The sequence below is a fragment of the Pristis pectinata genome, chromosome 17 (assembly GCF_009764475.1).
Source record: "Pristis pectinata isolate sPriPec2 chromosome 17, sPriPec2.1.pri, whole genome shotgun sequence".
NCBI classification, from domain to species: Eukaryota; Metazoa; Chordata; class Chondrichthyes; order Rhinopristiformes; family Pristidae; genus Pristis; species Pristis pectinata.
This window is the reverse complement of record NC_067421.1, coordinates 40935132-40952446: the sequence shown is the minus strand read 5'-3', so window position 1 is coordinate 40952446 and position 17315 is coordinate 40935132. Positions and strand designations below refer to the sequence as shown.

The window sequence follows — 17315 nt, the reverse complement described above, 5'->3', positions numbered from 1 at the left end:
GGTCACCACACTGGACCCTGTTTGGTCACCACACCAATCCCACTGGACCCTCCTTGATCACCACACCGATCCCACTGGACCCTCCTTGATCGCCACACCGATCCCACTGGACCCTCCTTGGTCACCACACTGGACCCTCCTTGATCGCCACACCAATCCCACTGGACCCTCCCTGATCACCACACTGATCCCACTGGACCCGCCTTGATCACCACACCGATCCCACTGGACCCTCCTTGGTCACCACACTGGACCCTGTTTGGTCACCACACCAATCCCACTGGACCCTCCTTGATCACCACACCGATCCCACTGGACCCTCCTTGATCGCCACACCGATCCCACTGGACCCTCCTTGGTCACCACACTGGACCCTCCTTGATCGCCACACCAATCCCACTGGACCCTCCCTGATCACCACACTGATCCCACTGGACCCGCCTTGATCACCACACCGATCCCACTGGACCCTCCTTGGTTACCATGCTGGACCCTGTTTGGTCACCACACCAATCCCACTGGACCCTCTTTGGTCACCACACCGATCCCACCCTCCCCCTCTCCTAGCCCACTTCTCCACCCCCTCATTATCTTGCCCTTGTCTGCCCTTTCCTTACTCCCATCTTGCCCCACCCCTGCCCCGTCTCTTGCTTCACTCTCCCCCCCCCCCCACGCGCGTGCATCGCGCCGCGTTCGAGCGAGGGCGGTTGGTGCGCGCGAGCGAGCTTGGCGGTTGTGTGTTCGGGGGGAGGGGGTAGGGGGGGGGCTGGTGGGCGGAGGGGGGCGGCGAGGGGAGGCGGGGAGAGGAAGCGCGCAGGCGCACAACGTGCCGGGCAGGGAAAAAAAAGCCAGAGAGAGGGGAAAAAAACCCCGGAGCGGCCGCACGGCGCCTGCGCGGCGTCGCTGGGTCGAAGTGCGCAAGTGCTTGGGGCTGTAAAGCCTTAAAGCTGGCAAGTCCTGAATGGTAAAAAACAGGCGTCCCGGACCGCTGACTCGAGGATTTCCATTGCAGCAAGCAAAGTTTTTACCGAGCCACTTGCCCTGGCTGTCTCCATGCTGGCCGCGGGCCTGCATTGTTTGGTTTTGTGAGGAAGGAAGAAGGAAGAGACGGTGGGGGGGGGGGGTGGTGTGATTATATATTTTAATTTTCCCCCCTCCCTTTTTTCCTGAGGTAAATTTTTTTTTACCTCAATCTTTTTTTTTGGGGGGGGGAGGGGGGTGAGGAGAGGAATATGGAGGGCCCGCGGTGCAGCGGGCAGAAGCAGAGCAGGCGATCGCGCTCTCACCGGGACCGGGCGAGGAGGAGGGAGGCTGCGAGTCGCAGCGCCCGGCCCCACAGCCCGTCGTCGGGCTCGGAGCGGGACGAGAAGCCGAGCCCCGGCCAGGCGCCAGCCAGCGCGGCCCCCTCCCGCTGCTGTCGGCCCCCCCGCCGCAAGAGGAGGGCATCCAGCTCTCAGGAAGAGGACATCATCGACGGCTTTGCCATCGCCAGCTTTGCCACCCTGGAGGCTTTGGAGGTAAGAAGAGGCGAGAAAAGGCAGCCGTGCCCTCCGTTGCACCACCGGGGCTGCTCGCTCTCTCCCTCCCTCTCCCTCTTTCTGTAACACACACACACACACACACACACACACACACACACACACACACACACACACACACACACAAGTCATACTCATACCCCTTGCTATTGACAGTCCAGCCAATGCCAGTTTATCCCCTACCCTGAAAGCTCCCAGTACGCACATAAGGTAAGCCTTATTGTCATGTTGTTGCTGTCCTTGTATTTTCCTTTAAAAAAATATTTTGCACTGTTTGCAAAATGATTGGGTTATTTTTCAGTAAAGCTGCCACAGTTTTTAAACCTTTCTGAGCCGACTCTCAGTCTTACTTAATTTCTCTCTTGCTGACTTTTTCAAAAGCCTTTCTAAGTTGATGTTGAATTGGCAGTGTATGAAATGAGACGGTCAAATGTTGGCAGAAAGATGTTGTGAGCTTGATTCCCACTATTTCCCTGTCTTTTCCACCCCACTACGTGTTTAAATTGTTAACTTGTAAGCACAGGATGGGTTGTCAAGAAATGCTTTGAAATCTGAATAGTAGGAAAGTGTCAACTTTTAGTGACACCATGAATCTTCTGAAACTGACATTGTTTGTGTAAAACTATGATGGAATAGAACTTCTGATCTAGTATAATGTTTAATTGGAAAAATGCTGTTGTGATTCTGTGATGTTTTTTCTGATTTTTGATTACAAGATTTATTTCATCCTCGATTGCATGGTTTTATCTTTGGGCACGCTATAATACTAAGTTATTCAGTGTGATTTTGGATGTACTTGTTGGTACATCTTGTGCTGCTTGATGTTTTATTTTAAATAATTGTGGGATTTGTGGAGTTGTAAATTTAAACTGTAATGCTCTTTTTAGTTGTCAAATAACTTTTTCATCTTCCCACCATCCCTCTCCCCTCCCCTCCCCCCAATAAGGGGGGAATGTTTGTACAGAGTTAGCAGCCATGACTTTTAAATAATTTGCTACATGTACTTTTTTAATCTTTAAAATATTTTCTGTATTCTCTGTTCCCTCCACCCTTTAACCCCTCTGAGGTTACTGTGTGCGCACAAAATATTTGACACTTTTCCCAAATTGTCCTAAGCTATGACAACTTTAAAGACTTTTTTCAGTGGTTGCTGGTAGAAATTATATTAATGTTGGAGAAGTTTTGGATCCTTCAGTTTCTAACTTGAGAATAATTCTGTAAAAACTTTGAAGTCATAGATTGAAACACACATTCAGGATTGCACCAACTGTTTTATAAGCTTGTCTTGGAGTTGTATATTATTATCTGGAAAGGATGTGTCTTAGCCAGTCGGTGACTGTTTCATTGTCAATGTCCTGGACATAATCCATGTTTGTCAGCAGACTTTTATTTACTAAACTAGATTTGGAAAGTTATTTTTAAATTTATTAGCAAAATCTTATCAAAATTAGAAGCCTTTTGTATTCTCTTAAAAGCCCTAGAGGTATTTCCTGTGGTGTTAATGTTATTGTGAAGTAGAATAAATTCCAAAAGTTGAATACTTTGGATGAAACGGTGTTGCTGTGCAAATGACATTTTTCCTTCTCAGAACTGAAGGTACACTGATGTAACTGCACTAAGTTATGAGGGTCACGACACAGAAATGTAGTAAAAGTATTTAAATAATGCCATGTAGACAACAGGTGAAAAAGAAAGAGGTTAAAACAGACTTTCAATGAAGTGTGTTGAGTATAAATTAAGTTTTCTTCATTTGGGTGTTTTCTGGTACTTGGTAGCATTACCAAAATAGTGATTTTTTTTTCATTTAATGATTCAGTGAAGCAAATACGAATTCCTGGTGATAGCCTGAATGTGTAAACATCACAAGCATGGTCATTTCTAAACTAAAACTAGGACTGAAATATTTAATTGGGTACTTTTTTAGAGTTTCATGGGTGAGATTATAAGCATGTGCTTTTTCTCGTTGAAAGAAATTTGGAGAAAGTGCTAAAACTTTTCCTTCCTATTATAGGATGTCTTTAAAGTTGTAGTTCTCGGTGCCTGCTCTGTCACTAATGTGTCAGCTTCCATAGTAATTGGTGTATTTTTGTGACTGAGCATGTGGGTTCAAACTTTTACTCAAAAATACTGATTTGAGGAAGTCTATATGAGATGACTGAAAACCCACTTTAACTTGTGTAGGATACTTAACTACGGTGTTGCCTTTGACTAGTTTGGAAAAAATAAATTAATGTTCTTAAATTGTCACTGCTGAAGTAGATGGTTCCAAGTTTACTGATTACTTTTGGGAGGGGAATTTGTAAATAATGCTTAGAATTATACCTAATCTATGTGACAATTAAGGTTTTGGTTCTTAAAATATTACATTATCATTGTTCTAAATCTACTTCATGAACAGTGAGATGTATAGAATACTCCAATATTGTGACATTGTTTTGAGATGCACTGCCTAGCAAGCAGTCTTTGGTGACTGTTTTGCAAGTGTTGCATATTGTATGATCTGAGAATCCTACTTGCTCTTTGCAGGAATTGCTGAGTAGATACAGAATGTGTAAGAAAAATTCCACCCTTTGAGGGGTTTTTCAACTGTACATTCCCTGATGACAGCTATTGTAGTATGTTCATTTATTAATTTGGTTTTCACTTTGGCTTGGTAATATCTAAATGTTATTCAGTACAAAAGTTCTTTAAATTTGATTTGTAGTTTGTCACTTATTGCTATAATCTCAGCACACAATGAATTAATCAGACATTGTGATTGTTGTACGTAGGATATTCAGCTTCTTGGCTGTTTGATCACATGGCTAATCAGTGTCCTAACTCAAATGTAGTAAAAATATTTCAACCTTGGATAGAAAATTCTTCATTGATCTAGTTTCTGCTTTTGGGGGAGGGATTTACACTTCCATCACCTTTTTGGTACGCCATGTTTGTTAATTTTTCTCTCAAACGGCATAGATAAGATTTGCCTGGACTTAAACTCATCAGCGTAAAAAAAAAGTTATGAAGCTGTTTGGTGTTCTTCTGACTACATGAACTGGAGTTAAAATAACAATCACTGATCATGTAGTAACTTTTTTTTGCTCTTGCTATTTGTGTGCTCTGTCAAAATCTAAGCCTCAAGTAAATTTAAAGTTGATGTTGCACTGGATTGTTGGACTTATTGGATTGTATGAAGTTCCACTGCTGTTTTACATTTTTAATTATGCAAAACTTTTGGCAATGGTTCATAGGAATTTTAATGCATACAATTATTAGCATAACTCAAAGAACAGGTGTCATATTTTGAATTGACTTGGAGTTGATGTGAAGACTGTATTTACATTTTACAATTGCTGCAGATTTGAATACATCTTGAATGAAGTTTTCCTCATCTGAACTAAAGCTGTGAAAATGAATTGGTTTTAAAGTGGGCAGGGTGAATTTATTCCATCTCAAACATCATTTTAGGAAAAAGAGACCAACACAAACCATCTCTTAATAATTCCAAAGAGACTATAAATTTCTGCAAGCTGGTATTTTACCACTGGGTTCTCTTAAGTATGTTTAGCTGGAAAAGACATAAAGCTTTTATGATTCTTGATTGTGTGTTTGACTTGGACAAAGTGTTCATTATTAATTTGGCTCAGTTTTAATCTTGGCTTGTGTGGTACTGCTGTTTGTTCAGTTCAGATCATTACTTTGATTTGGGTGGCCTTGCACTTTAAAAACATAGTAGCAGGATTAGGCAGGCTATTTCGTCCCTGTCCCTGCCTCTGCTCTGCTATTTGGTTGATTACTTTTGTATCAGTGGCACTTTCTTGCACAATCTTGTATTCTTTGATACACTTGATTTCCAAAAGCCAATTAGTCTCTCACTGGAATATATACAGTGACTGAACCTCCACAGCCCTCTTGGATAGAGAATTCCTTAGATTCTCTATGATCTGAGTTAAGGCATTTCTTTTCATTTTCTGTCCTGAATGGACAACTCATTATTTTGAGGCTGATCTCTGGTTCTAGGCACTTTATCCCTGCATCTTATCCTATTAAGCCCAGTAAGAACTTCTAACTCCAAGAGTATTGGATGCTAATTCTGCCCTTTGGAGGGGGGGTGGGGTGGGTACAAACCCCTCCTACCATGTAAATATGGCTGTACTTGGTATTGCTGGTGTATTCCCATCGGTGTGTTATGTAATTGCACTAAGATGTCTATATACTTGTATCCACATTCTTTTGCAATAGAATTCAACATGCTGTCCACCTTTCTAATTTTCTGTACCTGCATGTTAACTTGCAGATTTGTACACAAGAATATACATGTCCTCTGAATACTAACAAACTTTAATCTTCCCTGATTTTAATGAAATATTGTATTTTCTTTCTACCAAACTCTGTGACCTTGAATTTCTTTTTTCATATTGTACTCCACCTCTTGTCCTTGCTTATTCACTTAGCCTGTTTAAATCCCCTCGAAGCCTCTGTGTTGTCTTTGCAACATGCACTGCTGTCCTGCTTGAGATCATCAGCAAATTTGGTTATGTGACACTTTATCAATGAGTTGGGTAAAGGAGACACAGATTGTGAACCAGCATTGATTCCTATGAAATCCCATTAGTTGCAGCCTACTAATCTGAAAATGACCCATTTATTCTTATTATTTGGTTGATGGTCAGAAAGCAACCTTCATTTGGTCAGTACATTACCTTCTATCCCATGTGCTCTTATTTTGTTTGGCAAACTATCAAAGGCCTCTTAAAGTTCAAATCAATTGCACCCAATTGTGTCTGCTACTTGACAAACTCAAAATTCTACATTTTGTCAAACTTTATTTCCTTTTCATAAATACATGTTGACTTTGCCCAGTCTTATTTTCCAAGTGCCCTGCCACCACTTCCTCAACAATGGTGTGGATATGCATGCTAAAGCCAAGGTTGAGCTCTTGCAGACATGATCAGCCAGAATAACTAATATAAACATTTATAAATTGAGGAGCATAAATGTGTCTTCTTTCCCCCCCCCCCCCCCCCCCCCAGGATGAGGGAGTCTAAAACTAAACCAAAAGGTGAGGGGGATAAGTATTTAAAAATCTGAGGAGTGGGTTTTCCACACAATGTGGTAAGTATGTGGAATAAACTGCCAGAGGAAGGTTTAGAGGTAGATATATTTCAAACATTTAAAAGGCATTTGGACAGGTACTTGGAAAGGAGAAGATTGATATGGGTCTCATGTGGGCAGTTGTGATTTGCATAGATAGGTGTCAAGATTGGCACGGACAAATTTTGCCAAAGAGGCTATTTCTGTGCTGTACAACTCCTTGACTCTGAGAAGGGCCATCTCTGCTTTCTCCCCAAGATCCCCACATCACAGGCAGTTCACAGCTAATTTGATCTACTCCAGCTAATATCAAGAAATTCCTGAGAGTACTGCAAAGGCTATGGGCCCAAACAACATACCAGCTGCAATACTGAAGGTCTGTGTTCTAGAACTGGCTGTACCTCCAATGAGCTGTTCCAGAAAAATTACCACATTGATATCTACCAGACTATTTGGAAAACTGCCCAAGATTGTCTTGTTTACAAAAAAAGATAGATTCATTCTGGTTAATTACTACCCAGTTGGTCTACTCTTAACCATTAGCAAAGTGATGGAAGCTGTTGTTAGCAGTGCTATCAAATGGCACTGATAACTCATCAGAGCCTGGTTTGAATTTTTGACAAGACCATTCTGCTGGAGTCCCCTTCACAAACTTGGTCCAACCTTGGCCCAAAGAGCTGAATTTGAGGTGAGACACAAGTAACTGGTCTTCATGTCAAGGCAACACTTGACTGAGTATGCTATCAGGGGCCCTAGTAAAACTGAAGTTAGTGGGCATCAAGGGAAAGCCACTCCATTGGCTAGAGTTGGAATCATACCTTGCACAAAGGAAGATGGTTGTGGTTGTTGGAGGTTAATCATCCTAGTCCAGGATATAGCTGCAGGAGTTCCTCTGAAAAGAATTATTGGCCCAACCATCTTCAGTTACTTCATTAATTGTCTTCCTTCTGTCATAATGCCAGAAGTGGGGACATTTGCTGATGATTTCTGTCACAACTCCTTAGCAAGTGTTATCCCTCAATGTGATCTTTATGAAATAAATGACATTCAGGCATGTGCTGATGAGCCACAAAAGTGCCAAGCTTATGGCCTTCCTCAACAACTGTCACTACGATTGCCAAGTCCCCAACTGTCAACACCCTTGATCAGGAACTCAACTAGAGCAGCTACAGTAAATATTATCTACAAGAACAGGTCAGGGGCTGAGTATCTTGCAGAATGTAATTTGCTGCCTCTCGCCCCATTGCCTTTCTACATCAGGAGCATGATGGAATTCTCTCCATTTGCTTAGATGAGTGCAGTTCCAGCATTTGAGCTTGACACTACTTGGGATAAAGCAGCTGCCTTGATTGGCATGGGTTCCTCTACCCTGTTCCACCACTGATGTGGAGTGTGTATTACTTGCCCATGTTGCTTGGACAGCACTTAACAAATAGTCATACAGCATGGAAACATGCTGACCAAGATGCATATCCAAGCTACTTATATTTGCCTGCATTTGGCCCAGCACTGACCCCTGAGGTATACCACCAGTCATGAGCCCCTAGTGTGAGAAACCATCTTCCACCATCACTCTTGCTTCCTACAATCAAGCCAATTGTGTATCTAGTTAGCCAGCTTTTCCTAGATTCCATGTGATCTAACCTTCCAGAACAGCCTACCATGTGGAACCCTATCAAAGGCCTTGAAGTCCATGTAGACCACATCTTTCACCCTGCCCTCATTGACCACCTTGGTTACTTCATCAAAAAAACTCAATCAAGTTTGTAAGATATGATCTCCCACCCATTAAACTGTGCTGACTACCCCCAATCAATCCCTGTCTTTGCAGTGGCATGCAAAAGTTTGGGCACCCCTGGTCAAAATTTCTGTTACTGTGATAGCTAAGTGAGTAAAAGATGACCTGATTTCCAAAAGGCATAAAGTTAAAGATGACACATTTCTTTAATATTTTAAGCAAGATTACTTTTTGGCTGCAATGAGCAACATACCTTTGCTCATTGTGGCCAAAAAGTTCTACTTTAACTTTATCAGTCCACAGGACTTGTTTCCAAAATACATCAGGCTTGTTTAGATGTTCCTTTGCAAACTTCTGATGCTGAATTTTGTGGTGAGCATGCAGGAAAGTTTGGAGAAAGAAGGGTGCAGAATTTCATGAAAAGAACACCTCTCCAACTGTTAAGCACGGGGGTGGATTGATCATGCTTTGGGCTTGTGTTGCAGCCAGTGGCACAGGGAACATTCCTCTGGTAGAGGGAAGAATAAATTCAATTTAATACCAACAAATTCTGGAAGCAAACATCACACTGTCTATATATTTTAAAAAAAGCTGAAGATGAAAAGAGGATGGCTTCTACAACAGGATAGCGATCCTAAACACACTTCAAAATCCACAATGGACTACCTCGAGACACAAGCTGAAGGTTTTGCTATGGCCCTCGCGGTCCCCTGACCCAAACATCATCGAAAATCTGTGGATAGACCTCCAGAGCAGTGCATGCAAGACGGCCCAAGAATCTCACAGAACTAGAAGCCTTTTGCAAGGAAGAATGGGTGAAAATCCCCCAAACAAGAATTGAAAGACTCTTAGGTGGCTATAGAAAGGTGCTTACAAGCTGTGATACTTGCCAAAAGGGGTGTTACTAAGTACTGACCATGCAGGGTGCCCAAACTTCTGCTTCGGGCCCTTTTCCTCTTTTTGTTATTTTGAAACTGTAAAAGATGGAAATAAAATAGTAATCCTTGCTTAAAATATTAAAGAAATGTGTCATCTTTAACTTTATGCCTTTTGGAAATCAGGTCATCTTTTACTCGCTTAGCTATTCACCGTAACAGAAATCTTGACCAGGGGTGCCCAAAGTTCTGCATGCCACTGTATCTTATCCCTCAGAATTCTCTCCAGTAACCTACCTACCACAGATGTTAGGGTTGCTGGTCTATAGTTCCCAGGTTTTTCTTTGCTGCCCTTCTTAAATAAAAGCTTAAGATTTGCTACCCTCCAGTCTTCTGGCACCTCACTAGTGGCTAATGATGATGATGCAAATATCTTAGCCAAGGCTCCTGCAATTTCTTCTTTATCCAAGAACACTGGGTCAGGACCCAGAGATTTGTCTGCCTTCATAAATATTAAGACATCCAGTGCCTCCTGTACTGTAATGTGGACTATTCCCAAGACTTCTCCATTAACTTTTCCTAGTTCCCAAGTCTTCATGCCTTTCTCGACGGTAAAAACAGGAGAAATATTCATTGAGGACCCTGCCCATATCCTGTGGCTCCCACTGCCCGTATGACCCAGGCTGCCACCTTATTCCTGGCCAGGGCCTCAATATATCTTGTCATCCAGGGTTCCCTGCTCCTGACAGTCTTGCCCTTCACTCTACCAGGGGCATGTGGATGTTGAGCTCTTGCTATCTCACTTTTAAGCCTCCCACTTGCGAGAGTTCCCTTTGTCCACAAACAACTAATTACAATCAACCTTTGCAAGTTCCTGTCTAATACTGTCAAAATTCACCTTGCCCCAATTTAGTTCTTGAACCTGTGGACTGGTTCTGTCCCTTTCCATAGTACTTTAATAGAACTATGGTTACTGGTCCCAAAGTGCTCCCTGACTGTTGCCTCAGTCACTCGCCCGGTGCTATTACCTAAGAATAGGTCGAGCTTTGCCTTTTCCTTGGCAGGCCCTCTATATTGCCTGAGGAATCATTCTGGAACATGCTGAACAAATTCCACCTCATTTAAACCCTTAACACTGGCAGTCCCAGTCTGTGTTAGGAAAGTTAAAATCCCCTACTATGACAACCTTATTACTCTTGCAACTCTCAACAAAATCTCCCTGCATATTTGTTCCTGTAATTCCTGTTGACTACTGTGGGCCTATAGTACCACCCTAATAAGGTGATCATCCCCTTATTTCTCAGCTCCACCCATAAAGCTTCACTAGATGATCATTCAGTAATTTCATCTGACTACTGCCATGATCCCCTTAATCAAAAATGCAACTTCCCCTTTTTCCTCCACCTCTATCTTGCCTAAAGCATCAGTACCCTGGAACATTACGCTGCCAGTCCTGACCCTCCTTTAGCCATGTTTCCATAATAGCATTAATATCCCAGTTCCCTGTATCTATCCATGCCCTGAGTTCATCTGCTTTACCTGTCAGACCTCTTGCATTGAAATAAATTAAGTTCAATTCCATAGACTTTACTCACTCCCTGCTGTGCTCCTGCTTGTCTTGTCTTTTCAACTTGCTATCACTGACTTCTGTATCACTTTCCAGCCTCTTATTTGCCTCCCTCGCTGCTTAGGATTCCACCCCCCCCCCCCCCCCCCCCCCCCCGCCAATCTAGTTTAAACCCTCCCTGGTAGCAGTAGCAAATCTGCCCACCAGGATATTGGTCCACTTCCTGTTCAGGTGCAACCTGTCCCTCTTTTACAGGTCACCTCTGCCCCAGAAGAGATCCCAGTGGTCCACAAATGATTCCCTGCCCCTGCACTAATTTTCAGCCACAGATTCATTTGCCATATCCTTCTATTCTTGCCCTCACTAGCAGGCATTGGAAGTAATCCAGAGATTACGATCCTTGAGGTTCAACTTTTTAACTTCTTCCCTAATTCCCTATATTCCTGGTAGTTACCTAAATACTTTCTGCCTGTAACTTTCCTGGTGGTCACCTGCTACTTTCCTGGTGGTTACCCACTACTTTCTGTCTGTACCTTTCCTGGTGGTTACCCAACAACTTTCTGCATGTACCTTCACAGGCAAATGGTATCCCTACAGAAGTTCTAAAACCGGTTGTGGAGCTTCAGTCACAAATCTATAAGCTCATTGTCCACACCTGGTGAGAGGATAAACTGCCGGCGTACCTTGGAGATGCAAAAGATGTGAGCCTTCAAGATAGGAACTAAGTCCTATCAGTGACTCTTGTTACTCATTAGAGCATTCTCTTTGCTGTCTGCCAGATTAAGGTAATCCTCAAGCAGCCAAAGAGCTGCACCCTGAACTGCAATGTGGATTTTGTCCATCTATAGACACTAGAAATGATCTTGAAGTGCTAGTGTAATCTTTCTCATTTCCACCTGGCTTCCTGCTGGAGAGGAGCTAATTTGCAAAACTACTAATCAACCTATGGTGCCTGTACTTCAGAACCATGGTCCCTCCAACCTTTATAGTTGAATTGTAGTATATTGGGGATGCCTGTGTATTCTGAGGTGAGCTCCAAGTCATTGACTTGTGCACTAAAGGATTCAAGAGTTGTAGCTTCAAAATCTGTAAGACAAGGGTCCCCTACTAATCTGCCGTACTGTCCACCTGACTTTTGACAATAACGTTCACAAAGACCTTTTGAAAACAGACCACTTCCAATATCATTGGTAAAATTCACCATTGTTTTCAATGGACCAGCACAAGCTTTCACCAACTGAGAAAAAGGGTGTTTGAAGATTAAGGCCTTAAAGTTGGCACAAACTCATGACAGCAGTGATCTCTATCTTCAATGCTTCTAAGACATGGATTACCACAGCAGGCATTTCAAGACACTGGAGATGTACTACCAATGCTGACTCTGCAAAATCCTCCAAGTTCATTGATTCCTCATTCTTCCAATGTGAGCATCTTCTCCCAGGCTAGTGTTCCCCAGCATTAAGTTGCTCATTACTCTCTGTTGGGAAAGCCACATCATTTGCAAGCCTGATGTCAGATTCTAGAACTTGACACTCTACTTCAAGCTCTGTTAAAGAATGGAATTCAGGTTGATAGAAGAAAAGGTTCAAGAGTGTTTCTAAAGTCTGCTTGGTGGGGGAAAAATGCAACAATTCACTGACTTTAGTGAATTCCCAGCCTTCTCCACACTGTGAAGAATCAATGTTTGGGGTGGCATTGAGAACCTTAAATTCATGTGTCAGGAGTGCACAAGCCCAGCATAAATGGTGGAAGGAGTGTATAACCTTACAAACTACTCGCCTGTCAGTCCACCTGGGCACCCCTCTGACCCATTCGTAGAAGAGTTTTTGTTCTTGCACTGGTTCTATCCATTACCTCGTAACCCATAGAACTGGCATGGAAGCAAGTCAAGCTGAAATGTGATTGACTGTTTTGGTAGAAAAATAACTACCAGCATTTTCCCCCAAAACTAGTGTTGGACTAGCCGGCAGTTCTTTCTTCCCCCGTATACCCCACCCCGTCTTTTTTAAAAAAAAATTGAGTTGCATTATGTTTGTTACCTTCCAATCTGTGGGAACTGTTCTAGAATCTGGAATTTTGGAAGATGACCAATTGCCTCTGTCAACTTCAAATGAGGTCATTGGGGGTTTATTGGCTTCTACTCTCAGTAATTTATTCAATACTTCAGGTAATATTAATTTCTGTCAGCTCATTAATCCCAGACTTGTTTTGAATAAATTTTGAAACACTGATCATAATATTCTCAGCTTTTCCAACAACTGCATAGTTATGGTACAGTTGATGGTAGAATTTCCTGAGTTGGGTTTTTAGCCCAAGTTCCATTTTGGGAAGTTGAGCACAATCTTGGTGAAGCATCAGTGCAGCACTGAGTGGCTGATGCACTGTTGGAAATGTAGTTTCTCGGGTGAGACAACATTCCAAGTACCTGTTTGTTTCTTTGGATTTGTGTGCATTTATATACATAAATATGTATAAAATTTAAAAAAAAGCCTTGCTGTTTTGAAAATAGGAAATTTATCTCTAGTCTTATCACTGTTTATCCTCCAACCAACAGCAGTAAAACATAGTATCTTGTCAGTTATCACAGTACTACTGGTGGAAGTTTACTGTGTTCAAATTAGCTGTCAAGTTTCCTATATTACAATTGTAACTTCCCTCTAGAAGCATTGCATTGCCTGTAAAGCACTTTGTTGTTCTGGTTGTGAAACATGCCAAATAAATGCGAGTTTATCTAACTTTTCAAATGGGGATGTCTGATAAGCTGCATTATAGATTGGTGATGATCTCTTTAATGGTTATTGGTATTGCTGGTTGGTCACTAGGTAAAAGAAGCAAGTATTCAATTAAATATTCCATTGGGCTATCTTTTTGATATCTTCAAAAAAAAGTATATATTGTTATTAGAAGCTCTCCTAATTTTACATGTTGCCATGTGAACAGATCTATACAACCTTGAAAATTTGAATCTTGGAACATGTTGGTCCCAAATCCTAGATACCATTCTTAATTTTAGTTGATACAGCAATGCCATAGATTTGCATCAAGTATTACAGCATTAGAAAATCTGATTAGTCCTCCAGTGTGCTGTCATTAATAGTGCTTTTGAAATATAACAAATACTAGATTATTTCAATTTGATGCAGAGCTTGGATGCATTAAACTGTACCCATTGTGTCTCAGTCCTGTTGGACCAGATTATTATTTCAGTGTGAGAAGCAGTTGGTCCTTGTCCTCGCCCAGAGTTTCCAATTTAAGGACAATATGTGGACTTTCTAATCTGTTGTCTAAAGACAGTAACTTAATTGTTTACAGTCATAAAATTGAATCTGTTTGGAATTAAATTGGGCTTGTAATTTATCTTTCATATCCTTGGGACAATTTGAAATTATAATTAAATTGCGTCTGAGCATTAAATTAAACTGCAAAAATTTATGTATTTCCCAAATTTGTAAATTAGCAAAAATGTACTATGTAATTGTTAAGTGTAGGAAACTTTACTGTGTTTAATTAAAATCAGCCATTGTTTTGTTTTAAGCATGACTTCTTATTGTAACAATGCCGAGCAGGGCCTAGATTAAAACAACCTTGGGAATTAATACAGGGGGAGTGTTGGCTGGAATGTGCTTTGCTCCTTGTAGATCAGTTGGTATTAGTGGAATTAGATTTTTATGTAGACCCTTACTGGGTTTTGAGCAGTCGACCTTTTTTTCCTGCAATGATAGGATCCTGGAAGAGAGTAATGCTTGCTATTTCCCTATAAGATAGATATTTTTGTAAAGGAGCAATGAAAGAATTTTAATTGAAAAACCATTTGGAATATGAAATGTTTCTGCACATCCTGTCTAGCAATTTTCTTATTGCCAGTTTAAGAAGCTCCCTCCTCTGGATGGTATTCTGTTGGGTGCATAATCCTTTTGCAATCTGTAACTGTTGTAAATACCAAGGTATTGTTGAATATTAGAATGTCATTTGAGGAAACAAATGCTTTTCTGGGCAATCAGTAAAATCATCTGATACTTTCATCTTGTTTTCATAAAATAAAATCCCATTACAAAAATCATTTCCTTGAATGTAGATGTTTCTGGAAAAATAATCTTTTACTGTATAAGAAAATGCTGGAAAGAGAAACAGTTAATGTTTCGGTTTGTAGATCCTTTGTCAGAACAGGAAAATGGAGAAAACACGTTGGAGTCATAGCGCTGTATCTTACAGAAACTGACCTTGCAGCCTAACTCATCCTTGCCGACTGATGCCTATCCACACTAATATTATTTTCCTGCATTAGGACTGTATCCCTCTATGCCTCTTTTTGTCCAAATGCCTGTTAGTTTCAAGTTAGGGGAGGGATGGATAGGACATATAAATCATCTGAGACCAGGGTTAAGCTGTTGAAGAGCTTATGATTAATAGATTAATGTGGGCATTTAGAGAGAAACTGAAGTAAAGGAAAATAAAGGCTGTGAAATGCAGTGCTAGTAGAAATACATAGAAGGTCAGATAGTACTGGAGGAGAGGGGGCAAAAAAACTTTACCGATGCATTACTTGCAACAAAACTGGCTAGTTTGGATAAAAGGTGAATGGCAGAGTTATACAACACAGTAGCAGGCCCTTTGGGCCAACTCGTCCTTGCTGACCAAGTTGCCTACTTGAGCTAGTCCCATTTTCCTGTGTTTTGCTCGTATCCCTCTAAACCTGTGTTTTTTTTTAAAAAAAAAAGCACCTTGTTCATGTTGACATTTTGATATGCATCAACTTTTTTGGGTTCCATGTATAGGCTGTGTTTCAATAATTTTGGGGTACAATTTCCCATTGCTTGCCGATTTAATTTTTACCTGTTGATCAATAAAATGCATTATTTTAAAAAAAAAACTTTACTGACCCTCAGCATTGTGAATGATTTGATTGCACTGATTTTGTGGGTTCTAAGGTGACTGAGGCCGATGTGGGAACTGTAGACTCTTCATCAAATGAACCACAGATGCCTGAGTGGAAGACTTTGCAAAAACAGTATTGGTGGAATCGTTCTGGTGCCTAGGGTTGCCTGCTGTAGATATTCCAGGTCTCCAAGGCATATTGGAGGGCAGGAATCACTATTGCCTGGAGACTGAGTTTTGTGCCAGGTCTGAGATCTTGATCTTGAAACACTTTTTTTTTCCTCAGTGAATGGAAGATGGTGGTGAATTTCATCATCAATGTTTGCCTTCATCAAGTGGTGGCTCCCAAATTATGGAAAGTGGTCCATGTTTTACAGGGTCTCACCATGAGTATTTTATCAGTATTGTTCAGAGGACCTTTTTCTTTTGACTGCAAATTCAAGTACATGGCCTGTCCTCTTGTACGGTTCAGTGAACAAGTCAATGACAGCTGAGAGCTTGACTGCTAAGTGCATACTACAGCTCAACTGCTGGAGGCTTTGATGACCTTGGTCCTAAAGTGTAGTTGCCGTAGGTTAAATATTTTCCCATTACTTCTGAAGATTAGTTCCACTCTTGAGGAATTCTTGTTGGAGATGAAGCACAACATTGCTGCAAGAAAGATTAAATAAAGATATGTCCTTGTTTGACATCATTCCTCACAAAGATGGGCTCTGCTGTAGACCCATTAGTTAGCATAATGGCTTGCATGTCATGATGAGGTAAATGTGAAGTGAGATGAGTTTCTATGGGCAGCCAATTTAAAAGGGGTGTTTCACAGTCCCTTCTGATTTTTGACCTTGCTAAAGACTTTGACTCTAGTAGTTGCTGTCAGGTTTGTCATTTTATTTTGTTCCCTGGTAAGTTCAGTTACTGACTGGATTGCATTTTCATTTAGCAGTGTGAGACTCTTGTATTGATCACTCTTTTAAAACCTCCTTCAGTCATTCAACTGCAAGTCATTATGAATGGATATTTATTTCTTTAGTCACTGGAATTGAAAGATTTATAGAACATGATTTTATATCCAAAATTGTTCCTATTTAAATGCTTCTCAAGTGAATTCTCAATAGTTTTGTTTTCCCTGAGTGAGCATATTCCAGTGCAAGAAGTGTTAGATTTTGTTTTATTCTATGGTTAAACAAATGTCCTTTTTGAATCTCCTATGATTTTTATTTGTCCAGTATACCTAGTGTCTTAAGGGCTTTCGTTCATCCTTTCATTCATATACTTGGCAGTATTTTCACAAGAAGTTGTGTGGTGTTATTTATGCTTGGACACATTGTTGCAGGGATCAGCCCCTTGCATGTGCTACCATTGTGAATCTCTCAAATTGGGAGGTCAAATTTCATGTTGGTGTATGGTTCCTTTTGGGAGTTGTGATTTATTGTCTTGTTCAGATGGTAGGTGTGCTGACTTGAGTATTGGCAGTTATTTGTTTGTTAGGAAAGCATCTATAGACAATTTTGTCCCTTCCAGTGCATTTTTACATGAGGAATTATAGCTAGTGAGCAACAATGGGATTTCTGAAATTTAACTTTCACTCTTTTCCTATGCTTCCCTGCTTCACCCTTTTGACCTGCAGATCATTTAGACAATCAAATTGG

The 17315-nt window shown here is 41.2% G+C and overlaps 1 protein-coding gene across 14 annotated transcripts in view; it reads left to right on the top strand.

Moving 5' to 3' along the window:
• Positions 1 to 907: 907 nt before the first annotated feature.
• fbrsl1 (fibrosin-like 1) overlaps positions 908 to 17315 on the top strand; it is a 763594-nt gene continuing 747186 nt past the window's right edge. For 5 of the 14 annotated variants that reach the window (XM_052031838.1, XM_052031845.1, XM_052031841.1 and 2 more), the window contains exon 1: positions 909 to 1517. In XM_052031838.1, the coding sequence (XP_051887798.1) occupies positions 1233 to 1517 (285 nt within the window). In that variant the 5' untranslated portion in view covers positions 909 to 1232. Of the gene's footprint in view, positions 1518 to 17315 lie in introns of all 14 variants that reach the window. The other 9 variants (XM_052031834.1, XM_052031835.1, XM_052031833.1 and 6 more) reach the window with 5 other exon arrangements.